Genomic DNA, 27514 nt, shown 5'->3' with positions numbered 1-27514 from the left:
ATAAGACTACTAAACAGTTCTTACACACAACCACCAACCTGGGAAAATACTACAACTGGTTTGATGATACTGAAGTGAAGATGAAATTATGAGGGTGAAACCATGTAAACAGGTACTGGACAGCACTGCGTAGTTCAGATGTATTATTGGTATTTTTAATAATTTAGACATGTTTATGCTTGAAAATGCTTATATTTAGGCCAAAATAAAAACACAAAAACATAAAAATTGCAATATAGTTAAGTGAACTTCTAAGCGAGATTTGTTCACTTCAAAGGACACTGGTTCTTAGGAGTACAAGTCGTTAATGTATCTCAGCTGGTTGATGTAGGGGTGCAATAAGAGCGTTAACGTATTACCTTGCGCAGCACAAACGATACAACAGCGCTGTTGCTGCTTCTGTGATCTTCACCTGTAGGAACCAATGTTCTCATGTAAAGAAAACACACAAAGCAACACCGCTTTGCCTCGTGAAGGCGGGATGAAACAAAGCGCTTATAATGAAGTGTCTGGGGTCCATTGCTCTTGTTTCCATTAAGCCTCTTGTAACACCTCGTCAGCTGCTAAGGCTTGAGCTGGAGTACGTGGGCTTAGTCTTGGCAGCCATCCACTGCAGTCTTAACTGTTGCATTGCTCCGTGATCAGACTTCCTGCACCTCATTGGCAATTCCAACCGCATCAATGTGTGTGTGTGTGTGAGCAACTGAAAGTGTGTGTAACGGGTGTTAAGAGAGCGTAAGGGCAGAATTCCACGCACAATATATTTGAACATTATCCTTCACACTTCACAACCTGCCCAACTCACCTCAATCGCCATTGGCTTTTATATTGAACTTGTTGTCTTTGGTCCCTCCCACTGTCCCTTTCTTGCACCCTCTGTCTCCTTCCCCAGCTATATATCCTCATTCCCAGGCTGCTCATGTCTCAGCGGGGACTGTCTCTCTCTGTGGACAAGCAGGTATTTTTTTTCTCTTCTAAACGGAATCTTTCTGTCCCTTTCAGTTGCTGTGCATAGACGTCCAGAAGCGCATTTCCTCTCTAGCGGAGCTGCAGGATCTGGACTGCATGTCGGACGTCATCTGGGACACTGTGCTCAGCAAACTGATTCCCCCAGGCTTTATTCCCAATGTGAGAATCACAAGTCAATGTATAATGTGCTACTTGAAAGAAATACTCAAAATGAGCTGAACACAGTGTTTTGGTCTCATAGAGAGATAGATACTTTAGATCAGGGATGCCCAAAGTGGGGCACATGGGCCAAATTTATCATGACGTTTGGCCCGCCAAAGGGTGGCTACCAAATTGAATACATATTCATACTGACCTCTTTTAAGATGAACAACCATTGCTTGTATGTCCGCAAGGCTACATTGTAGAAAAAAAAAGTCCGTAGATTTACCGTAAAATCATCAGTGGTAGCATTTTTTCCATTTACAGTAATGCACTGTAAAAACAAAGAATGTAGATTTTATGGTAAAAAAGTAGCAGCTCAGTCGCCAGAATTTTGCAGTAAGAATAACCGTGGTACTGTTTTTATTTATTTATAGTAATGCACTGTAAAACAAATATTGCCAAAGTTTTTACAATAAAAAACTGGCAGCTAAGAACCAGTATTGTAACGTAAAAACAACAGTTTTTCGATTTACAGTAACTTGGTGTGAAAACCACCGTTAATTTTACAGTCATCATTCCTTGTTGTGGATTTAAATGGGTGTCATTTTTTTATTGTTTTTATTGATTAGACATTTTTTTTATAATATCCACAAAGTTCAATGAGCAGGTTGTGTTATGTGTGACCATGCTTGTTGAATTTTTGTGCTGGTTGATTTTTTTTTTCCTGCATCATGACTCGGGAAGGTTGCTTGGATTGGGTCGTATAACTAAAAGCTGTGCTGTGTGTCATTGCGAGTACAATTAATGGTTGAGTAACTTTGGCCCGCGGGCCCTAGTTTGGATACCCTTGCTTTAAATACTGTCTATAACTTACGTACTGTAGATACATACATAGATAGATAGATAGATATTGACCAATGTAGCCAGGTCACTGGTGTATGTGTGTGAGTGACAGGAAGAAAAGCTCTGTATCGCTTTGGGAAAAGTCTTTTAACGCCATTTGTCGGTTTGCGTGTATACACCTCTAGGATCGAAATACAAGACAACAAAAATACGGTGCTATTCGGGTCATTGTAGTAATTGAACGATGCCGCTCCCCTCTAGTCCTGCAGGAGGCAGTAGTTGGCTTTACAATTAGGTTGTAACTTTTTGTCACCCCAGCTCCATTTGTGGGCCATTGCCCTCTCTTGACCCCAATGCAAGCAGACTATAACAGCAAAATAAAATATTTTCTTTAGCCTAAGCCCCTCCCCCTTACAATGTTTCATGAAAGTTAGGTATTTTTTTTGTAATTCTGCTTTTCAACAAACCAACTACAACCAAAACTTAGTAGAAGTAATTCCGATAATATTTTGTAGTAGTAGTTTACTTGTATTTTACTGTTCCATGAAATGAGAACTTACATTTAATCCATAATATATTACAGGCTTGATCTACTAAAAGTTTACATGAATTTAAACATATGCAAAAAAATCATATGACCTCTTTAAGAGGCTGAATAAAACACTTTTAATTGATTCGTTTTGGGCTTTGCTAGCTTTTTTTGCTGTCAGTTATGAAAAAACACCATCTCAAAACCGGCGCATCCCAGACCGCACCTCAGGCGTGCTTTAAAAAAAAAAGGTTCTGTTGTCTAGATCAGCGTTTCTTAACCATAGGGCTCGGGCCCATTATTGGGACGAGAAATTCAGTTTCTCATGACGCAGTGGTACTCAGTTGTAGTACACTTTTCCACCACTTGTGGCAGTAATGACTATATCAAACAAGTCTGAAGCTAAAGTCATGGAGAAGTTTCTTAAGCGCAAAAAATATGACTAATTTTTAGTTACTCAATTTTATTGACAATTTATTTAAGATTTATATATTTATTATTTATTATTATTAATATTATTACTTTTGTTTTAATGTATTTATTTTAGCACTGCATATTTATATGTAAATTTACTTTTCAATCAGTTTTTATGAGTCCCTTTTTTGCAGTATATTTGATTAGTATTTTGTAATCAGCCTGACCTAATCTATGTGATTAACACAAGCTTTCATATTATTTGACAAGGTTTATCCTGTAAGTAGATTAGATATTATTACTGAATGTGATTAAAATTAAGACTATGATTACTATTTCAGTGTTAATATTTGAGTGGGCTCGAATCCAGTAGAAAAGTTGGGCCCCGAGGTCAAAAAGGTTAAGAACCAGTGTACCGCCCAGAAAAGGTGGCGTGTGCAGCATATTCTACAACATAACAAATCGGCACAGGTTGGACTGCTGCGTAGGGAAATGAGTGTCTCCATGGTGACAGTCGGTAGAACACGCAAAGACCTCATTTAAGTAAGGCGGTCTATACCACTTTTTCACTTGTTATCAATTGTCTTCGTAGATCACGCCCACTATAGTACACACATTTGTATAGTTTGAACCGACTATCGTGTGTTAACTGGATCTTAGTAGATCAAGTGGTGTCGTCTAACATACCTGTAATCCACTGGTATTTGCCATCATTTAGGAGAGTGTCGTCCACTAACCAGAGGGATGTCAATTCAAATCGTGCTTCCTCCATCCCTGTCACTGCAGTTTTTGGGCACTTTGCCCACACCGGAATGATTGACTGACAAATATGTTCACTGCACACTGCTACACAAGGATAGGTTATAAATGTAGTGCAGGATTTTACTGAGCATTGTTTGTTATAAATAAAGTAAAACTATCAATGAATGTATTTTTACTAGGGCTGTCAAAACTAACAATTTAACTCATGTGATTAATGAAAATATTGTATTAATCGTATATGTACGCGGATTATTCACACAATGTATTTTGACCAAGCTCCTTTAGCTTATCTGTAGATGGTAACCTTAAAGGGGAACTGCACTTGTACTTTGTAAGTATATATGTGATGAGGTAATGGGCACATTTATTATTTACTTATTTTGATCTTTTTAAACATACGAAGCGCATTAATTCCAAAAACGCATCATGACGTTTGCTTTTTTTCTTCTTCATCACTGATTATTACTCACTGCAGACTTAATGAGTGCCAATAAACATAATAAGACATCATTGTCGTCATTTGGATGCCAACTGTCAGGATGTTCACATATTTTAATTTAGATGAAAAATGTCTCATATTCCTCACAAAGAAACGGTGTGGGGGGACAAGTGTCTTTTCGTGTTGTCCTCGCCAGTTTTGGGTCCTAAATGGCTTTCAAAGTGTACCTACTTATAGGAATACCTACTCCGACTTCTTCTGTCCAGGTGAGCTGCATGATTTATGGTCTACAATAAACTTACAAGGAGCAAGGACGCGAGAAAGCAGCAGACCACTCGATGATGTAAACACAGTAGTGATGACGGGGCCACTATAAATAGTGTGTCTGCGTTAGCGCTTATAATAACAATATCACTAATACTTGGTTAATATTCAAATCACAAAATGTAAATGGAGTATTGTTGGCGCTTTTTGGATGGTTATTTATTGTATTTTAAGGGCGGAATAAAAGATCTCCCATTGGCTCCGCTGTCAGTAAACTTTTATTTATGTTTATTTAGTATTTACAATGCATTAAAAAAAAAATCCATCGGTCATCATGTCTTTCATAATGAGTGTGAACGATAGGCAACATTTTTTTAAAAAGTGCCGTTCCCCTTGTCTATTGTTCACAATCATTATAAGAGATAAGAAGACAAAAAGTTTTGTTTTTTTTGCATTCTAACCTATACAAATTGTCTCATTCTAGGTGGCTAGTAATGCAGTTAATGGGAACAATAAATTCTACCACTAAATACATTTAAAAATGCATTCGAAAACAGTCAACAATACTTTATTTAGGTTCCGTAACCTGTATAATAACCAAGCTGTAGTGACATTTTTATTATAAGAGTGAACACTGAGGAACTATTTTTCTAGCGTAGTAACACATCGCCATGCTACGGTATTAGCCGTAAAAGTTAACTTCGGCAAGAGATAAGCTAGCTTCTACGTCAACACAAATTGCGTTTGAGTTTGTAATGCACAGAACAATGTGATAAGACACCAATTTGTACTGACATGTACAATTATATTACAGTTACTGTAAAGTATTAGACCACATTTCATGTTTTGTTTGTACACATCTAGCCAGAGAGCGTATGTACTGTATGTTGTGTTCATTCAAGTTAATCTTAAATACTGTTCTTATACTTGAATGCCTATTGGTAATGTGTTCTACTGTCTTACTCAGGCTATTTACGTTGTGCCTTTTGATACCTTGAAGCCACCGTAGTTGGGCTGGGCCTTTTGAGGAAGTTACTGAAATAAAGGGGAGTGCTGTTGTGAAGTTGAGCGAGGCTGTTGTGTCTGTTATTTGAACATAACATTTGGCGAACGAGGATGGCTGACACACCTATATTCTCCCTGCCACCTCCGGACCCGTTTCTACCCCTCCCGGGCGATCCTGTCATTCCCTGGAATCAGTGGAAATCGTCTTTTGAGACGTATCTGTTGGCCACAGGTTTGGACAATGCCACTAGCGCGAGGAAGCGCGCCATTCTCCTACACCTGCTTGGAGCGGAGGGGAACAGAATTTTCAATTCTCTCAGCGGTACGCTGGACACTTATGATGCAGTCATAACAGCTTTGAGCGGACATTTTGTAAAATCACAGAATGTCCTACTCCGCCGGTTGGAGTTCAGACGAAGATGTCAGCGCCCGGGTGAGTCTGCCAGGCAGTATGTAGCAGATTTAAGAGCCCTATCACAGAACTGTAATTTCGGCAACCTCACTGATGAACTCATTCGAGACCAGCTCATTGAGAAAACGTCTAATCCCAGAGTGCAGGAGGAGTTGTTACTCAAGGATGCAACTTTGACACTTGATGACGCACTAATAATCGCAATACAAGTGGAATCGGCTACTGAATGTGCGGCCAAAATTGCGGAAAATAAGCCTCATAGGCCTACCCCTGTTATTGAACAGTCAGTGCAACAGCTATCAACCTCAGACCCTGATGCTGCTATACAGGTAGCGCGTCCCCAGCCAACACGTCAACAGAGACGGTGTGGGAATTGTGGCTCCAACCGCCATGCAACAAGGGCCCAGGACTGCCCTGCTAGGGGCCAAACTTGTCGCCGTTGTCAGAAGCCTAACCACTTTGCCAGGTGGTGCCGGTCCGCTCCGGCCGATTACCCTGATGCACAGTCACATGACCCGGCGGTGCCTGTGCGCACTGTAGGCCCCCACTCAGCGACTTTCTCGAGGTGCCCTGTTTACCTGGATGACTGCTGTGTCCCTCTCCTCCTCGACACTGGGGCCAAAGTGTCACTACTGAATGTCGACACCTGCAACCTGCTCTTCCCGAACAGACAGCTACAGCCCCCGTCCACTGCCCTCTGTGGCTACGGCCGCAGCAAAATCGATGTCGTCGGCCTTCTCTACCTCCCGGTCCGCTACACCTCTACAGCTGTGGACCGTTTCCCGTTCCACATCACGCGCCGCGGCGAGAACATCATGGGCCTCGACCTCTTCACTAGCCTGGGTTTTACCCTGCAGGACAACAGCGGTATGCGGATTCTACACGTAGCGTCTCCGAGGCAACACGACCAGCCGGAGCTGTTTAACGGCCTGGGCTGCCTCAGCTCATTTACACACAAGCCACTCCTGGACCACAGCGTGCCTCCCGTGGTCCAGCCCCTTCGCCGTGTTCCCCTGGCTTTGCGGGACGGCGTTACGCAGGAGCTTCAACGCCTCCAGGCTGGTGGAATCATAGAGCCCATCGACGCTTCCCCATGGGTGTCCAACATTGTCATCGCCAAGAAGAAGTCGGGCGGACTGAGAGTCTGCGTCGACCTCCGCCAAGTGAACAAGGCAGTGGTGCCTGACAAATATCCTCTTCCTACGACGGAGGAACTCACTACACACTTCCACGGCTCCCGAGTTTTCAGTAAATTGGACTTGCGCCAGGGCTATTTACAAGTCCCTTTACATAAGGAGAGTAGGGACTTGACAGCGTTTATCACCCACACTGGCCTGTACCGCTACACGAGGATGCCTTTTGGGCTCAATTCAGCGCCGAGTTGTTTCCAGAAAATCATGTCCACAATCCTCGCTAGCTGCACTGGGACTGTGGCGTATCTGGATGATATTGTGGTGCATGGGCCAGATGCTGCCACACACGATGCCCGCCTGGAACAGGTTTTCACCGCACTCAAGCGCCACCATGCCACGCTGAACACAGAGAAGTGTGTTTTCGCTGCACCCGCCATAGACTTTGTTGGGTTCCGTGTCTCCGCCGACGGCATCTCGCCTCTCCAGTCGAACGTGGATGCCATCATCGACGTCCCCACTCCTGCGACGGCCTCCCAGGTGGCATCATTTTTGGGGATGACAGCCTACTACATGCGGTTCCTGCCTCAGTACTCCTCCATTACGGCCCCGCTCAGGATGCTGCTCAGGCAGGAGACACCATGGTCTTGGACTCCCAAGTGCCAGGTTGGTTTCGACGAGTTGAAGCGGCTCCTCACCACGTCTCCGATCCTGGCGCACTTCCAACTGGACAGCCCCACATTCGTGACCTGTGATGCTTCCGCAGTGGCTCTAGGTGCCGTTCTGTCACAGATCCATGATGGCGTAGAGAGACCGGTAGCGTTTGCCTCTCGGGCGCTCAGCCCCACTGAGCAGAAATATTCAGTGGGCGAACGGGAGGCACTCGCCTGTATATGGGCATGTGAGCGTTGGCATCTCTACTTATACGGAAGGTCCTTTACTTTACGGACGGACCACCAGGCCCTGACGACCCTGATGTCTACCTCTGGTGTGGGGCACAGGCCCCTCCGTCTTCACAGATGGTCAGACCGTCTGCAGCAGTATGACTTTCAGCTACAATTCACCCCTGGCAGGAATAACGTGGTGGCAGACTACCTGTCCCGTCCTGCCACCACCCAGGGCCCCGCTGTCTCCCCGGAGGACGAAGAAGACGTGGTCCACCTGGTCCACTCACCATTGAAGGACACTGTCTCCCTTCGTGATTTGGAGACGGCCTCAGCAGCCGAGCCTGTCTTCACCATGCTGCGTGACTACATCAGACACGGTTGGCCTTCCCGTGCCCCACCTGAGCTAGAGCCGTATTCCCGTGTGAAGAACGAACTGTCATGCTGGGGTGAGGCCTGCATCGCCCGGGGACACTGCGCTGTTATCCCAGTAGCCCTCAGAGGGTGTGTCTTACAGATGGCACACCAGGGTCACCTTGGCATAGTCAAAGCCAAGCAAAGGTGCCGTGACACAGTGTGGTGGCCCGCCATCGATCGAGACCTGGAGGGACTCATCCGCTCCTGTGCAGCGTGCCTCACCAGTGGGAAGACTGGGCCACCCGCTTCGCCTCCACTCCAGCCCCTGGACTGGCCAACTAAACCGTGGGACCATCTCCAGCTTGATATCTGTGGTGAGCTGCATAATGTGCCACACCACCAGAGGTTTCTTGTGGTGGTCTACGACCTGCATTCCAAGTGGCCTGAGGTGGCTCCCATGGGAACGGTCACCTCTGCTGCCGTCGTCGCCTTCCTGGACCGCCTGTTTTCCCGTTGGGGTTTACCCCGAGCCATCACCACGGACAACGGTCCTCAGTTCCTGTCCTCGGAGTTCACCGCCTACCTTGCCAGCAAGGGTGTTACTCACATCAGAACCTCCGTCTACCACCCCCAGGCAAACGGGGGGGTGGAAAGGTACAACCAATCACTGAAGAATGGACTGCGTGCTCACATGTCCGAGGGATACTCGCTGGAGGCTGCACTGAATCAGACCCTCCTCCACTACAGGGCGACTGTCCACTCTACAACAGGGGTCTCTCCTGCCAGCCTCATGGTGGGTCGAGAGTTTGTGCTTCCCCTGTCGAGACTCCGCCCACCGATGGCCGCGAGCCCGCGACCATGCTCAGCAGCAGTCAAGTCTCGCGTCAAGGGACAACAAACTTCCATGAAGCAAAGGTTCGATCAGAAGCACAGGGCTAAATGGCCAGCTGTCAGAGTGTCGGACTGGGTCAGAGCGCGCCGGCCCCACCGCGCCAACAAACTGTCAACATTCTGGTCTGCTCCATACCAGGTCAGCCGCCAGCTGGGCCCAGCTTCATTTCAGTTAACCGATGGATCCCGTTGGCACGCTAGCTGCCTGCGCAAGGTACCTGCCCCTCCTCACCAGCCTCACGTCACAGGGGTGGCACCGAACATTCCCGCATTGGGGCCACGCCCTCCGGTGCCCGATCCAGTGGCAGCACCCCTCGCCCAGGCTGTGCCGGTCGCGCAGTGCCCTGCTCCAGCACCGGCCCCACTGCCGGTCCCCCTTGCTCCTGAGCCTCGGCCTGTTAGGGCCCGTGCACGCCCTGAGCGTTTTCAGGACTTTGTGGCCACCTTCCATACTTGAAGTTTTAAGAGAGGAGGGGAAATGTTGTGTTCATTCAAGTTAATCTTAAATACTGTTCTTATACTTGAATGCCTATTGGTAATGTGTTCTACTGTCTTACTCAGGCTATTTACGTTGTGCCTTTTGATACCTTGAAGCCACCGTAGTTGGGCTGGGCCTTTTGAGGAAGTTACTGAAATAAAGGGGAGTGCTGTTGTGAAGTTGAGCGAGGCTGTTGTGTCTGTTATTTGAACATAACACTGTAGTTGTAATAACACAAATGAAGTGTTGTTCGTCTGGTCCAGCTGGCCGGGGACATTTTCTGTTGGTTTTGGGTAAGCAATCCATTTATGTCGAAATAGCTTGGCTCCAAGTTCTAAATTTTTAGCGTCGTTGCTTTCACCTCATTCTCCTGGCTACCTTCTGCTCCAACGTCTCAGCCTCTTCTTCCTGCTCGATTCTATAAGCAGCAGTATATTCAGTTTCAAAAATATAAGGTTGTGAATCCTCATTTGTCCAAAAAAAGTCATCTTCGTTTTCTGTTACCAAGTCTGCCCTAATTAGAAAACACAAACGCGTTTGTTTCCGGAAGTAGGAACACACATTTGTTGCCAGAAGTCAGAAGTGCGCTGCTATGGAAACGGAAATAAATGCGCTGAAGATATAGTTCCGGCAATGATTAAAATGATCAAAATACGGTAAATATTGAACATATTACATATTGTTATGAACATGTCTGTTACTACATTATGTATAGACTTACAGTGTGTATATAAAACGTTGCTGGAGGGTTTTGAAGTTGTTTTAGAGGGCTTTGAAGGCTACAACACTGACTCCCATTAGCCGCATCTTTCAAGCGTTTTTTTTTATCATCTTTAAAATCGTTTAAAAAAAAAAAAGACGCATGTTCTCATCAAAAGTCCCAGAAAATTGCAGTTCCCCTTCAAAGGCGGTATGGGATGTTATACGGTTAGTGATCAGGTGTCTTTGTTTCACTTCAAAATACTGCCAGACAGGACATTAGATAAAACTATTACCAGGTTTTGATTTAAAAAAAAAAAGTAGTGCATTCAAGTAGCAATTACATTTTTTTTAAATGTTCCTGATTGACATTCTGACAATAACATTGCATTGTTGTCCACATATCGGGGTCTTTTTTAAGTTAATTTTAATTAAGCAAGCAGGTAATATTATGTGATTAATCATGATTAATCTTAACTCAAAAGTGTGTTCAATCTGATTTTAAAAAAAATACAAATAAAATACAAATAACATTTTTTTTTAAAAAGCACTAATTTTTACATTGATGACTTTTTGCAGAAAGGGCGACTGAACTGCGATCCCACGTTTGAGTTGGAGGAGATGATCCTCGAATCCAAACCGCTTCACAAAAAGAAGAAGAGGCTGGCCAGAAAGACCAAGGAGCAGGGGTCCGATGGGTCACCACAGGTACCGCTTTCAAAGCCAATAGGAATTGTGCGAGCAGTACAAAGTACATTTTGAAGCACTTGTAAAACGTCCGTGCGACTGAGGAAAGTTTGCTGGGCCTTTTAAAAGTGCTAATGAGGGTGTCAAGGACACCTTTTAAAAAGGCTCTCACCATCACAACAAATGGGTCGCCTGCCTGCCTGCCTGCCCGCTGCCTGACTTTGCAAGGCAAATAATGTGATCGGCCTGCGCTCTTTCAATTTCCCTTACACATAAATCAGCTGGAGTCCTTTGGGTGTTTATACATAACAGAAAAGGGGAGAACTGAAAGGTTAATTTGATCGCCCAGTCAAGTGCGACGCCGCCCGAGGTCTCGTGTTTATCTACGCACGTTACACGTTGATGTAAGCGAAGGAAATGAAAGTGGCATTGTGAGTGATTTAAGATTTACTTTCATGCAGTAAGGTGATTAACACTGGGCTAACCACCTCACTTGCAACTGGCTTTCTGTGTGCATCATAAAACTTAGATCTTATACATCATCCATCCATCTCTGACCGCTTGTCCCTCTCATGGTCGCAAGTTAGGGTGGCGGAGGGTTGAGGCTGGAGCCCATCCCAGCTGCACTCGGGCAGAAGGCGGGGTAAACCAAGGACACGTCGCCACCTCATCACAGTGCCAACACAGACATGTTGATCTTATTTGATTTATTTAGCTTCTTCATAAAAAAAAGGCAGTCATTTTGGACTAATTTTACCAGCTGTACACTGACTACTCTAAAGTATACGAATACATATAAACATGAGGGGGGTAATCACTTTTAAGAGACAACATTTAGATACCTTAAACATTTTTAAAATACAGCAGTGCCCAGTGTTCATAATAGCTGCATAATGCGATAACAAAGTTACTAACGCTGTTACTTTTACGGGTAACGAGTAATCTAAAATTTATAGCGGTATAGCTCAGTTGGTAGAGTGGCCGTGCCAGCAACTTGAGGGTTCCAGGTTCGATCCCCGCTTCCGCCATCCTAGTCACTGCCGTTGTGTCATTGGGCACTTTACCCACCTGCTCCCAGTGCCACCCACAAATGTAACTTAGATATTGGGTTTCACTATGTAAAAGCGCTTTGAGTCACTAGAGAAAAGTGCTATATAAATATAATTCACTTCACTAAAATAATTAACTTAATGTACGTTACAACGCCGTTACCGATACGTTTGATGTAGTTGCATGGCAACATAACAGCGTCAGAATTACATCAAGTTCAATGCAGGAAGTAACTTTTTACGAGTGAAAGCACCAACCAGCACCACACTAAAGTGAACTTAATATCAAATAGAAGGAGGCAACATCACACAGCAAATACCCACACACGTACACACTACTACTACTACTACTACTACTACGAGGGAATAATGAACAAAAAATCAAAGATTGAAGTGACAAGCTGACAATCCTACATTAGCCTGTTTGTGGACAAGAAAATAGGACAGCCATCAAAGCACATTCCATCTCTCTATTAACCAGAGGTAACACAAACTAGTGAGAAAATTCATCAGCTGCCGTCGCTGCCGGCAACCTGCCGCTGCTAAGCTAACAACAACAGCTGAACTAAAATTATGCTAGGAGAGCGCTCTTGCTGATGCCACACACACTCTGTTCTCATGAAACATCTCTCAACTACATACAATTGTGCTCATAAGTTTACATACCCTGGGAGAATTTATGATTTCTTGGCCATTCTTCAGAGAATATGAATGATAACACAAAAACCTTTCTTCCACTAATGCTTAGTGGTTGTGTGAAGCTATTTATTGGCAAACAACTGTGTTTACTCTTTTTAAATCAAAATGACAAAAGAAAGTACCCAAATGACCCTGGTCAAATGTTTACATACCCCAGTGACTTTGATCTGATAACATGCACAAAAGTTGACACAAACAGGTTTGAATGGCTAATCAAGGTTCCAATCCTCACCTGTGACCTGTTTGTTTGTAATTAATGTGTGTGTATAAAAGGTCAGTGAGTTTCTGGGCTTCTGACAGACCATTGCATCTTTCATCCAGTGCTGCGCAGATGTTTCTGGATTCTGAGTAATGGGGAAGGCAAAATAATTGTCAATGGATCTGCGAGAAAAGGTAATTGAACTGCATAAAACAGGAAAGGGGTACAAAAAGATATCCAAGGAATTGAGAATGCCAATCAGCAGTGTTCAAACGCTGATTAAGAAGTGGAAAATGAGGGATTCAGGTAGACCAGCAAAGATTTCAGCCACAACTGCCAGGAAAATTGTTCGAGATGCAAAGAAAAATCCACAAATAACTTCAGCTGAAATGCAGGACTCTCTGAAAAATTGTGGTGTGGCTGTTTGAAGATGCACAATAAGGAGGCACTTGAAGAAAAATGGGCTGCATGGTCGAGTCGCCAGAAGAAAGCCATCACTCCAAAATACATTTTTTTCGAGAAGTTTTGAGGCTTGTCTCTGTGCTGTTTGGCGTAATGTAAGCGGGATTCTTTGTGACATTTGCGCAGAAATGGCTTTCTTCTGGCGACTCGACCATGCAGCCCATTTTTCTTCAAGTGCCTCCTTATTGTGCATCTTGAAACAGCCACACCGCACAATCCTCGGTGTGACTAATCTTTAAGGCAATTGGAGCACGCCAGGTATATTTAAAATGGTGAACCTTCTTTTAGGGGCGAATTTTCAAAGGCACTTGTTGACTTTGAATTATTACCATATTGTAAAACTTTCTTTGGCCCCATGGTAGCTTGTTTTGTAGTCAAACTCAATAAAATATGCACTGGAGTCCAGGAAATGTTGCAGGGAAAAACAGACAAGTTTGTTAGGCGCAATGTTTGGCCGTATGTTTCCTGACGGTGTATGAAAACCAAAACATATTTTTGTCGAAAATGTAAAAAACTCAGAAAACTAATACCACCGTATAGTTATAATGTGATATCATTAATGCTCATATGTTGCCTCCTCATTTCGGTCTTCAGTTTTCTGGAATAAGTAAAGGACAAGTAAGCTATCACACTTTAAAAGGCCTATTTTGGATTTTAGAGGTTTTTTAAGGGGTGTTGCTTCCATATGTCATGATCCTACAAGACAGGTCTGGACTCGAGTTCTTTTCCTCTGTTTCCACCATTATTTTCTGTGTTGAAACTCTTATTTGGTATTCCTGTTTGAACCATATGTTTCACCTTCCTCACCTGCTCCTGTTTGGCAATCAGGACACAGCTGTTCCTGGTTGCCAATCACAATTCTTTATCTGCCAGCCCTGTCCTCTAGAACAGTGGACCCCAACCACCGGTCCGTGGCACATTTGCTACCGGGCCGCAAAGAGACATTAAATAATTTATAACCGACCGTATTTTCTCCTGCTTAACTTTCACCTGTCCCACCAGACACACCAATAAGCTTGTTCATAGATGTATTATAAAACTCATGATAGGATGTCGCCATTTGCTAAATTTGTTACACTTATGTTACATGGGACAATGCACATGAATAAACATATAAAATGTAAAGGTGTCAAATCGTGGCAACAAGCTAGGTTCCATCTGCAGTCTGTGGCAGGTTGATGACCTAAAATCAGGGTAGATTGATTGATTGATTGATTGAAACTTGTATTAGTAGATTTCACAGTAAAGTACATATTCCGTACAATTGACCACTAAATGGTAACACCCGAATAAGTTTTTCAACTTGTTTAAATCGGGGTCCACGTAAATCAATTCATGGTACAAATATATACTATCATCATAATACAGTCATCACACAAGTTAATCATCAGAGTATATACATTGAATTATTTACATTATTTACATTACTTACAATCCGGGGGCTGGGGGTGAGGAGGGTTAGGTTTGGTTGGTATCAGCACTTCAGTCATCAACAATTGCATCATCAGAGAAATGGACATTGAAACAGTGTAGGTCTGACTTGGTAGGATATGTACAGCGAGCAGAGAACATAGTGAGTACGAACAAGTAAATACATTTGATTATTTACATTTGGTTATTTACAATCCGGGGAGGTGGGATGTGGAGGGGGGGAGGGTGTTAGTCAAGGGTTGAAGTTGACTGGAGGTGTTCTTTTAGTGCGGTTTTGAAGGAGGATAGAGATGCCCTTTCTTTTACACCTGTTGGGAGTGCATTCCATATTGATGTGGCATAGAAGGAGAATGAGTTAAGACCTTTGTTGGATCGGAATCTGGGTTTAACGTGGTTAGTAGAGCTCCCCCTGGTGTTGTGGTTATAGCGGTCATTTACGTTATGGAAGTAGTTTGACATGTACTTTGGTATCAGGGAGGTGGAGCGGATTTTATAGACAGGAACAAAGTGACCACAGGAGTTAATGTGCACAAGGCAGATGGAGAAGTGCTAAATTGTTGCATATAATAATTGTGCTGAAGGAAGAAAATACACATTTCCTTTGGCCTAGTATGTTAAAGGGCTGGTATTATTGCACATAGTCCTATTACACAAGTAGTTAGCAATAACAGATGTATTCATGCATGGAAAATTGGACCAAAAAAAGCTATCACGTATGAAATATTGCACAAAATATGAATACATAACTTTTAGAATGGAAATAGAAATCCACAGAATTAAATTGGAACTAATGGCAAGTATTTGTAGCTTTCTTATATATCCATGCTCTTGTCCTTGAATATGATGTATCGCAGGGGTCACCAACCTTTTTGAAACCAAGGGCTACTTCTTGGGTACTGATTAATGTGAAGGGCTACCAGTTAGATACACACTTAAATAAATTGCCAGAAGTAGCCAATTTGCTCAATTTACCTTTAACTCTGTTATTATTAATAATTAATGATATTTATCTTTGTGGAAACACTGATCATCTTAATGATTTCTCACAATAAATATATATAGAAACAGATAAATATCAATATGCAACACTTTATTTTTATATTTTCTCTAAGTGCACATTTTTCAAATTGAACATTTTCAAATGATCACTTCTAAGACAGTCTTGTGAAATCACAATATCCCATTTTAACTAGCTAGCCACTAACATTTTTTAACAAATCATGAATTACTTTGCACCATGTTTGTACAAATAATAACTCATGTAAAATACAAAAGTAAACTCTTAAATTTTTAAATCATGTCACACTTCGAACTGGACACCAAATCTGTTATCTGTTTCTTTGTCAGTTAGTGGGAAGCCTGGCATTGCATGCTGTTAACTAGTGTGTTGTACTCTGCTGTGTAACTTGACACTGCAACTCTGAGTGAGTCTTGCAGATGTGCATCAGTGAGGCGTGTTCTGTGTTTGTTCTTGATCAAGTTCATGTCAGAAAAGGCTGATTCACAAAGATAAGATTTTTCCTCGTTGTTTGCGGAACCTTCTTAATCTTTTGGACATATTTTCACAGCAATCTGGCCTTAAGCTTAATTATGATAAATGTAAAATGTTAAGGATCGGAAATCTAAAGGGAACGTCCTTTCGAATGGAATGCAAAGTGCCTGTTTTGTGGACAGATGGACCAGTTAACATACTTGGTGTTGTTGTCCCAGAAAATCTGGAAGATCTAGGCCCAGTAAATTATGATAATCAACTAAGAAAGCTGGACAAAATTATGCAATTATGGAAAGGGAAATCCCTAACCTTGTATGGTAAAATGTCTATTGCCAACTCGTTAATTATTCCTCAATTTATTTATTTGTTTTTGTCATTACCAGCTTTATCACAAAACTTTTTTAAGATTTATGAGCGGAGGGTCTTCGATTTTGTCTGGAACGGCAAACCAGAAAAGATTAAAAGAAAGGTTTTGTACAAAGAGTATGAATATGGGGGCCTGAAACTTCTCAACCTTGAAGCTATGTGTCTGTCTTTAAAAGCATCAATTGTTCCAAAGATGTATTTAAACATTGAGTGGTACACAAATGTCCTGTTGGACAAAAAACATGTACTGTATCAAAAGAAATTGTATCCTTTTTTACAAGTGATCCCCTCCCAGAGAGTCTGCTGGGAAACATGGCGGGGTTCATAAAGGAAACAATCCACTCATAGTGGTGTTTTCAATTTTATGTGCCAGAAAAAAGAGATGATATTTTGCAGCAGTTAATATGGATGAACTCTAATATTGTAATAGATGGAAAGCCTTTCTTTTGGAAAAATATGTTTGAAAGAGGAATCATTTTTGTCAATGATATTATCAATGAGAATGGTAAAATTATGAAGTATGATGAATTTAGAGCTATGTATGGTGATGCTTGCTCAAGCTTTTCATTTTATCAACTAACTGGAGTAATTGGGAAAAGATGGAAACAAATCATTAATGATGGAACTACTAAATTATTAGTTTGTAAACCTCTAATAAGAAATTCTAGTTGGCAAAAAGGAACTAAAATAAATAGAAAAATATATAATTTTTATTTAATAAAGAAATCTTTGAAGGCTGCCTCATACAACACAAATGGAAAATGGGAGGACTTTTTTGACTGCCCGTTGCCATGGGATGCCATATTCAAACTAATCTATAAAACCACTATCGATGTGCAAAATCGTTATTTTCAAATAAAAATTATTTATAACTTCTTACCCACAGGGAAAATGTTAAAATTATGGAATATGACAGAGTCAGATGATTGCCGATTTTGTTGTCAGGAGCCTGAATCCACCCTGCATTTGTTTTGGTATTGTCATATTGTGTCTTTGTTTTGGGTGGAAGTTGAAAAAATGTGTTTAAGGATTGGTTTGTTTATGAAGCTTAATGTGGTTTCTGTTATTTTAGGAGAGTTCATTGACAATCATGATTTAGTCAATGTAATTATAGTACTCGGTAAAATGTTTATTTTTAAGGCCAAAAACAGATATTCACTTAGTATTACTTTCTTTAAAACATTTATTCAGTATTTTCTAACTTTAGAAAGTTACATGGTTGAAAACGATAATGATGCCAAAAAACATTAAAAAAAAGATGAGAAGTCCTCAAAGGCTTATTTTGAAAGTATAATTATGTTTATAGATTATATGATATCTGTTGTTGTGTTCCCTAATTTGAGTGACCTGGACATAATCTGGACTGTACATAAATGCTTATTTTGAAAATGTAATTTTGTTTATAAATTATATGCAATCTGTTGTGTTCCCTAATTTTTTTCTGTGTACATGAATGAAGGTGTGTGTTGCTGAGTCCGACTTGGACATTATCTGGACTGGGCCTGGTTTAAAAAACCCTTTAAACAAATCTAATTTAATTGACAACCTGGTCTGTTGAAGATAAGGCCCTTTTTTTTAAAAATAAAATAAAATAAGATAAATAAATAAAAAACATTTTCTTGGATAAAAAAGAAAGTAAAACAATATAAAAAATAATTACATAAAAAATAGTAATTAATGAAAATGTTAGTGGACCAGCAGCCTATACAATCATGTGTGCTTCAGGGACTGTGTCCCTTGCAGATGTGTTGTCTATGTTGTGGGAACCAGAATATTGGAAAGAAATAACCCCTTTTGTGTGTGTGGGTGTGGATGAGTGTGCATGGGGGAGGTTGTTTGGGTTGATGCACTGATTGAAAGTGTATCTTGTGTTTTTTCTATGTCGATTTAATTTAAAGAAAAAAAAAAAAAGAAAAAAAATTTTTTAAATTTTTTTTTTAAAATTTTTTTTTTAGAACAGGCCCGCGGGCGACTCATCTGGTCCTTACGGGCGACCTGGTGCCCGCGGGCACCGCGTTGGTGACCCCTGATGTATCGCCTATAACCCATCAGATACTAAAGCCAAAAAAAAGCCTGCTACTAGCAAAAATGAGTAAAAATCAAAAGGCTATGGAGAGCTTTTTTGCAATAGAGAAAAGGCCAGGGGCTCCCACTAATTCAACATTATGGTGAATTTTTTAATGTATTAATTTTTCATGCACTTATTTGCTATATTTTTCTGCCACACATGGAAGGCCGGTCCGTGAAAAAAATGCCTACATTAAATTGTTCTCTGGTGCAAAAAAGGTTGGGTACCCCTGCTCAAGAAGGGTTTTTACTTGTATTGGGGTCCAGACCAAGAGCACCCAAGCCAGAAGGTAACAATAGACTTTGCGACCCAGTTAAGGGTGCAACTACCGTTTGGGCAAAGAAACGAAGTGACATGTAAATCCTGGCAATCTGAGTTTGGAGTATTGAATGCATGCATATTTCTATTCAGCTCCAATGTTTCTGTACATAAACTGGCCGTCTGTATTGTCAAGTGCTTGTCATGTCCTGCGGGTCCACTTGTGATGGAGGTATGTAAGTGAGAAAGCTATGGGAAAAGTCGATGTGTATGTGAGGAACACATTTTGAGCAAGATAACTGGAGCATAAGGGATCAATATTGAATGAAGACAATCTCGCAAGCCTAATGCTCGTCTTTAACTGCTTCCGCCTCTTTACCCGGGGAGCAGCTGTGTATTCTTTTTGCATATTTATATTTCCTCCCTCCCTTGTCCCGAGTCTCCCTCCGCAATGCTGTCTTCATGTCACTGTCACTCCCCTTCACCGCGTGTGACCTCTTTTTCATCCGTTGCTTTGTTCCCCTTACTGTGCTTTTATCTCCCTGTCCGCCTCTGCCGTCCTCATAACGAATTAAACCCTCCCAGATATTGCAGAAAATGTGACTTACTGTATTCGCCGCGCACAGGCACAGCTCCTCGCTCTTGTCATTTGGAGCGTGAAATGAGAAAAACAGAACTTACTGACATTTATTTGAGGCTTTATTCATTGATTTGATCGGCGTTCAGGCTGGCACGTCAGACCAAGTCAAGGACACTGAGAAATGCCTCCTGGTGGGCTCTCTTCCAGCAGAGCACTCCCTATGGATGTCTTTGGGGGGATTAAAAGGGTAGTGTTGTTACTCGTTATTGGCAAAGCAATGACACTAATCAAACATATTTAGGGCTGTCGAAATGCGGTTTAATCCATCATCACTATTGATCAGATTATTATATGTAGTCGTTTGCCAGCACTAATCATAATATAACATAATGTAAAAAAAAAATGGCCTGAAATGAGTCTTCTTTGTGCCAAATGTAAGTCAGGTCAAGCAGAAAGTAAAAAGTTAAAGTTAAAGTAACACTGATAGTCACACACACACTACGTGTGGTGAAATTATTCTCTGCATTTGACCCATCCCCTTGTTCCACCCCCTGGGAGGTGAGGGGAGCAGTGAGCAGCAGCGGTGGCCGCGCTCGGGAATCGTTTTGGTGATTTAACCCCCAAATCCAACCCTTGATGCTGAGTGCCAAGCAGGGAGGTAATGGGTCCCATTTCTATAGTCTTTGGTATGACTCGGCCGGGGTTTGAACTCACGACGTACTGAACCTCAGGGCGGACACTCTAACCACAAGGCCACTGAACAGGTGTAAAGCTGTAGTAGCCACGATTAAAGGGTCAGAGAGAGTCCAAGCAGAATGATGCTGAAATTTGACTTAATTGTCATAAAAAGCACACATAGTTAAGGGTACAAGGTTTTTGGTTAGTGTACAGTAAGTGGATGTCCATTCACATTTACTGGCTATATTGTGCACTATGGCAAAATGCATGGAGATGGACAGGGAATCTTCCAGATAAAGAATGTCAATAACTTTTCTTATATATAGATCTCGTAAAAATGGCACATGAATCTAGCATTTATCTACGTGTGCTTTGTGAACTCACAAGGCCCGGTGGCGAAATTTGGCCCGCCACATCATTTTAAAGTGACCTGCAAAAACCTGGAAATAATGTGTGTCAATAAATAAAATCCTTCTTGCTAAATGATTGTCACACACTGGGTGTAGTGAAATGTGTACTCTGCATTTGACCCATCCCCATGTTCACCCCCCTGGGAGGTGAGGGGAGCAGTGAGCAGCAGCGTGCGCCGCGCTCGGGAATCATTTGGTGATTTAACCCCCTCCAACCCTTGATGCTGAGTGCCAAGCAGGGAGGTAATGAGTCCCATTTTTTGTAGTCTTTGGTATGACTCAGCCGGAGTTTGAACTCACGACCTTACAGTCTCAAGGCGGACACTCTAACCAAAAGGCCACTGAGCTGGTATATTTTGGTCATTTAATTTTTGTTTCATGAGCGGAATTTAAAAAGAAAAACATTCAGTTTTTTATTTAAATTTTTTTTATTTTAAAATACAAAAAAAATACAACAAATAAAAAAGCATTCTTCTTTTTTGGTGTCGAAGAGTAAAAATTAAAAAAAAAAGGTTTGATTTTCATTTCATATATAATTTGACAAAAATGTTAATCTATAAACATAAACGGAAAAACTAAACAAAACAGATGTTTTTCATATTCTGACACCGGAAGTTTTTATTTTCATAGTAAAAGCGGGGATAATTACTGTAGTTATGTGCCTGTGACTCTGACTAATATGTCTTTGGAGCTCTACACATGATTTTAGACAGCAAAGAAATTCGGGAAAAGTTGTTTCTCGTTGGGCCATGTATTAAAAAAAAATTATGTAGGGCTTTAAAGACATATTAGCTAGAGTCACTTTTACTTTGAAAATAAAAGTTTCAAAAATATGAAACAATTATTTGTTTTGGTCTATTTTTCTGTTTCTGTTGATTAAGGATACCATTTGTTGTTAAATAATCAAATATAAATAATTTTGATTTGCCTGCTCTGCTATTTGTGCCCTGGACCTCTGGCTGGGGGTCGCTGGAAGCCGGCGTACCTTTTAAGATGGTGCCTAGTGATCGAATCCGTGAGTTTTAGGTATAACCGTACAAAATGAGCTACAGAGATCCTAAAACATTAGCATCCTAACATTAAAATGCTAACACGTAGCATGTGTGCTACCGTTGGCATGCTAACAGTCAGCATGTTTCACATACCAAGTTTATGACTCTAAAGTGTATGGCTGCGTAGGTAGAGAAAAAATTGTAAAATTAGCTGAAAAAGTTAACATGCCAATGTTAGCTTGCTAGCTTGTTGACATTTGCATGCTAACAGTTAACAAGTGTCACATACCAAGTTATATGGCTTTGGCGTTAACGGTTGCAAAACTAGCTAAAAAAAGTTAGCATGCTAGCAAGCTAATGTTAGCATTTTAACATTGGGCTGGACGGGTAAAACAAAACTATTAATCTATACTTTAATATTATACTACAAAATGTAGTATAATATTGCCATTTTTGCAATTTGTACATTTCAACTCTAATTTGGTATTTAAAGGGGTAAAATGGCTCAGCTTTCATCAATATCTGTGACTGCTGAGCGGCCTATAAGAAGCAGTGTTGTTTGACTTTTAAATCAAAACCAGTGAGCAGCAATGGAGAAGAAAAGAAAAAGGAAACCCAACTGGGCAGAGAAAGAGTGTTTGCTTCTGGCTCAATTGGTCAGTGAGCATGAAAGTGTTTTGAGAGGTCAATTTGGCCCCAGAGTCACAGTACGAGGCAAGAAGCAAGCATGGGAAACTTTAGCACAACAGACAAATGCCTCCTTTCCGCTGGTTGTGCAGACAAGGGAGGATTGCGAGAAGCGCTGGTTTGTGTTGCAGTCAAAAAGCAAAATAGGAAATTATTATTATAGAGGTTTATTTGAAATAGGGACAGATACAAAAACATAGACATCTGAAACAGTTATCCAATGTATGCATCATAGTGTTTGTAGCCAAAGCTAATTTACAACACTTGTCCCCAACAACAATAGCAACAACAACACAGATCCAACATCATTAAAATAGGAAAATAAAAAATAGAATGAGTCGATAATAATGATAATAGTAATAATACAGACAAAGTGCAAACTAGATAAAAGCCAATAATAATAATAACACAGACAAAGTGCAGACTAGATAAAAAACAATTAGTAAAAATGAGTAATAACTAAAAATGGGAACATGTTTGTTGCTCAACTAGCCATAATTGTGTTTGTTTTTTGAAAGTGACAAGTGCAGGTATACTTTTCAAAGTGTCCGGTAAAGAGTTCCATAGTTGTGGTCCTTTTATTGGAAAGGCAGTCTGGGCAAAAGATGTTGTTCTACGGAATGGAACACAACAGTTGCCTTTTGACATTGCTCGGGTGGTAGATTGCAGCACACAAAGGTGAATCTTGGCGCACAGCTGAGCGATATGCCACCTGCTGGCAAAGTTAATTTAAATGTCGAATTATTGTGTACATATTGTTACTGGATTTATTTTCAGGGGGTGGACCACAAGTTTGTCCTCTGCTTAGGGAACTCCTTAGCTGCTTAAAAGTCCTCTTCCTTGCTCTTAACAGATATCACCTTAGGAGCTCTTTAAGAGCTGAGATACTTTAAAAATAGCATTTATCTTTACTAGGATCTACACTTCAATTTTAGAGGAAACTTGATAGCCGATAAGCAGATATACACATGTTGATACAGAAACCACAAGACTTGCAACAGGAGGGGAGGGGGCAGGCATCCGGCCCGAAGCTGCCAGCCACTAGAGGCGCTGCTCCGTTATCCGTCATACCATGTGGGGTGTAGCGGTGGCAGAGGTGTGGGGCGGGCGTGGGGGTATGTGTGCACATAGGGGACGGCGTGGCGAAGTTGGGAGAGTGGCCGTGCCAGCAATCTGAGGGTTACTGGTTCAATCCCCACCTACTACCATCCTAGTCACGTCCGTTGTGTCCTTGAGCAAGACACTTCACCCTTGCTCCTGATGGGTCCTGGTTAGCGCCTTGCGTGGCAGCTCCCGCCATCAGTGTGTGAATGTGTGAATGTGTGTGTGTGAATAAGTGAATGTGGAAAATAGTGTCAAAGCGCTTTGAGTTCCTTAAAAAAAGGTAAAAAAGCGCTGTGCAAGTACGACCCATTTACCATTTCCCATTTACCATATGTGCTCAGGGTCCATGGTGTGTGTGTTAAGTTTGTAGGCTTGGAGTCACTCTGCATGCGGTGGCAAAGGAACAGAGTTTATCTTCCCAGGTGTTGTTGACAGGGAATGAGTTTGTTTGGTCTTCGCTGCACTGTCCTCAAGGGGAATCTTGAAGCAACGACTTTGCAACAGTAACAAGCAAGATTAGAACGGTTGTGTTGGAGCGAGCAAAAACAAATGTAAACTTTTTACTGTAATTGTCTATTTTTGGTCCTAAATTTTATCCTGCAGGGCAGATAGTCCGATATTATCCAAAATCACAAAAATCTGCACGCATCCTCCAATTATTTTTGGCAGCTTTGGGGTGCTTTGAATGGCTGCCAGCATCTTCAAATTTGTCCATACATCAGGGCAGCGCTTGCTCCAATCAGCAGATGTCCTGTTTTCATGACTCCAATCAGCAGATATCATCAGCATCCTCGACTGCAAGGCCGCCAGGCACGCGGCATTCCGCATCTCCCAAGGGTCCGTCGTGTGTCCGGCAACAACTTTTCCGACAGAGCAGACCGGTTCCCCTAAACCCAAGATCTTGCCAATTTAGAATTTTAATTTGGCCACCAGGAGCAACTCTTTGCACTGAAAATATTTAGGAATACAGCTCGTGATCCGAAAACCTTTTGCAAAAAAGGTATTTTCAAACAAAAATTAGGGATTTGCTGCTCAAAAACTTAAGTTTCGGTTGCAAATCCATTACAGTTGTTCCTCGTTTATCACCGTTAATAGGTTTTGGACATGAATTGAATTTCCACAATGAGGGGGTAGGGGGTTACCCACATATGCGGTCCTCTCCAAGGTTTCTCATAGTCATTCACATCGACGTCCCACTGGGGTGAGTTTTTCCTTGCCCCTATGTGGGCTCTGTACCGAGGATGTCGTTGTGGTTTGTGCAGCCCTTTGAGACACTTGTGATTTAGGGCTATATAAATAAACATTGATTGATTGATTGATTGATTGATTGATTGATTGATTGATTGATTGATTGATTGAATGTAGGAATCATTCATTATTAATCAAATAATTACATAGTTGAAGTATAAAAAAAACCTGTTTACGACCAAATACATTTTTCAACATTAAGACAAGAAAGAATATAGAACTAGTTACTTTTACACTCGTTTAATCCAATATAGTAATGCTGCTTGAGGCTGAGCCAATCAGTGGCCACGATACTGAACAGCGCGCTCTGATTGGTTTGGTCTCATCTAGTGGCCAATACTAGTGTAGTATTGATACAGTTTTTTTAGTCCATTTAGCCATATTTATGCTTGTAAATGCCTAATTTTGTAGCGTATGCTTTTAAAAAAAATAAAAAGCGCGATGTGGCGAGGGAAGACTGCATTTTTATTTGCAGATTTCTTCTTGATTGCAAGTCCATGTTCAATTCAGTTGCAAAAAAAGACACATTTAGAGTGACAAAAAGTGAGAAGAAATTCCTGCATCCTCACCAAAATTTGATGTGCCACCTCCTCTCGCTTGGCTCTGCTAAATAAAAACTGTCATTTTATTTGCAGTTAAAACTCCATGTTTTTCCTACTTGAGGCTATTGAAACAATACACACTGTGTCCAATAGGACTGCAGAGAATATGTGCTTGTAAACAGTCGTTTGCATTACAGATGTTTAGCAAAGGAGGAGAAGCCTGCAGAATATTTGTTAAGCATCCACAGGACTCTTGGTTGAGTGTCAGAACAATTTTGTTTCGGTTTCTTTGACTCGTTTTTGGCAGCGTTTCAGGCTTGCATTTACGGTAACAATTCCCTGCAAGCGATGGGCAATGCTTCGGGGCTATAAATAAAGTTGTCACTCCTAATTTAGAGGAGTGTCTTCTAGGTGTGGACATTGTGTCAATTTGAGGAATGTTGAAGAATGTATCTCGTGGAGGATGAACCACAAAGTTGTCTGGTTAGCACAACATTAGTTTGTCCTCTAAACATGACGCCTTGCCCCAAATTAGGTAATGGCTTTTAGTTGTTTCCCCACTGTGACTGCACCTGCCCAAAGCAGCTCTTTGCTGGGCTGTGACTGACAGAAGTGCGCAGGGAGTCAGCCACCTCTTCCCCGAAGAGACCACCCACTGCTTGGGTTTCGATCTTTTCCACCAGGAGGGTGCAAAGGGAAAATATGTTGTATAAATTAAAAGGCTAGCAAGATTTTCCAATTATTAAAGCATCAGACTGTGTGCCGTGCAGACGGTACACCAGAAAGTGATATTACATATTTTCCGCACTATAGAGCACGTACTCACCTAATTTTAGAAGAAAAAAATAGTTTTCCATGTATTAGCCACACAAGCAGCTAGATATATACCTTGTGAAATGAGTTATTTACACAGAAATAATTTGTTAATATTTATTTACATGCCTTAATTGTTTCCAAACGGTTCCTTTAACATGGCAGTAAAATGGCAGATCAAACAAAATAGAAGTCATCATCATGGACCCACTAGCTATGGAAGCTAGCTCCCCAATCAGCTAACCAGACTCAATAACTCAACGGCGATGTTCTGGTGAATTTACTGACCAATAAAACGACACAAAATGAATACCATTGTAAGTTGATAATACTAACACAGACACTTGTAAACATGTGAGTATATTAGCTAATGCTAACGACGCTAGCTTCATCACAATACGATAGCACGTACAAATATGCATGAAAACACTCCTACAGACATCATACATGGGACGGTTTAGTAAGCATGAATAGTTTTAGTTATATTGTAAAACTTAACAACCGTTGCTTGTGGTGATTAAGGAAGAATTCTAACCAGCAGAAACGCTGTGGAGGACGAGAAGACGGAACAGTCCTTCCGGTTCAAAGCGGGAAATACTGTCGACTCTCACCCCGCAGCACCTGCAGTGAGTGAACTTGTCCAAATGGAGGCGCCATAGCAAAAAAAACAATAACACACTTTTTCAGTGGCTCTGTTTGTGTTTTTTGAAAACTATTTGTTGAACACAAAACAATACGGCCATTAGCGAAGAAACATTCATAAATTAGCCCCATCATTTAATAAGTCGCAGGGATCAAAGCGAAGGAAAAAAGTAGCAGCTTATAGTCCAAAATGTACAGTTGTTGGGTTCCGGCAAGGTTGAATGGAGACCACTGGACTCCTCTAGTTCGTAGGAGACATTTCACCGTTCATCCAAAAGGCTTCATCAAGCCTAAATTTTAGCTCGGTTTATATGTCTCTGCTGCGTGTGTCCCCTGGGGGTGGTCACATTAGGGTTGTTGTTGATGTTCCCCGGTGACCATACTTCAATAAAATAAGTGGCAAAATAGCTATTAGTGGCTATTTTACCTGTGGAATGAGACAAACTTTGAAGAGGAGGGATGTCGGGGCATTGTTGTGCTCACGGGTAAGCACAACGATGCCCTGACATTCCTCCCGCAAAGATTGTCTCCTTCCACAGGAACAGTCGGCTTATACGGTCGTTCAACAACAACCCTATTGTGAGCACAAAATAGGGAAAGTCCGCAACTAAAATGTAGAACTACATAACGCCAGGGATATTTACCTAAATTGTTTTCGGGGCCTCATTTTAAGAAAGCTAAGGACCGGGTGCCGGACTTCTTCCTCCCCTATTAGTCTTCATTTGCATATTCGGAAGGATCATTGCCTTTACTACAGTAGACATTTGATTTTGGTCTATTTATTTTGGCAGAGTTACAAGAGTGCTCTTCTGTTTTTAAGGACATTCTTCAGAAATGTGAGTCCCTCAAAGGTTTTTTTTTAAACTGAACTCGCTGGCCACCAGTTG

General features: G+C 41.6%; 1 protein-coding gene across 3 annotated transcripts in view; it reads left to right on the top strand.

Annotated features, from left to right (window-relative positions):
- The window catches only part of stk32a (serine/threonine kinase 32A), a 130543-nt gene that overhangs the window by 90736 nt on the left and 12293 nt on the right, over positions 1 to 27514 (top strand). For all 3 annotated transcript variants that reach the window (XM_062048708.1, XM_062048709.1, XM_062048710.1), the window contains 2 exons: positions 1003 to 1128; positions 10800 to 10928. In XM_062048708.1, the coding sequence (XP_061904692.1) occupies positions 1003 to 1128; positions 10800 to 10928 (255 nt within the window). The remainder of the gene's footprint in view (positions 1 to 1002; positions 1129 to 10799; positions 10929 to 27514) is intronic.

The sequence above is a fragment of the Entelurus aequoreus genome, linkage group LG05, assembly GCF_033978785.1.
Source record: "Entelurus aequoreus isolate RoL-2023_Sb linkage group LG05, RoL_Eaeq_v1.1, whole genome shotgun sequence".
Taxonomy (NCBI): domain Eukaryota; kingdom Metazoa; phylum Chordata; class Actinopteri; order Syngnathiformes; family Syngnathidae; genus Entelurus; species Entelurus aequoreus.
The sequence above is the reverse complement of the archived record's forward strand: the minus strand, read 5'-3'. Positions and strand labels throughout refer to the sequence as shown.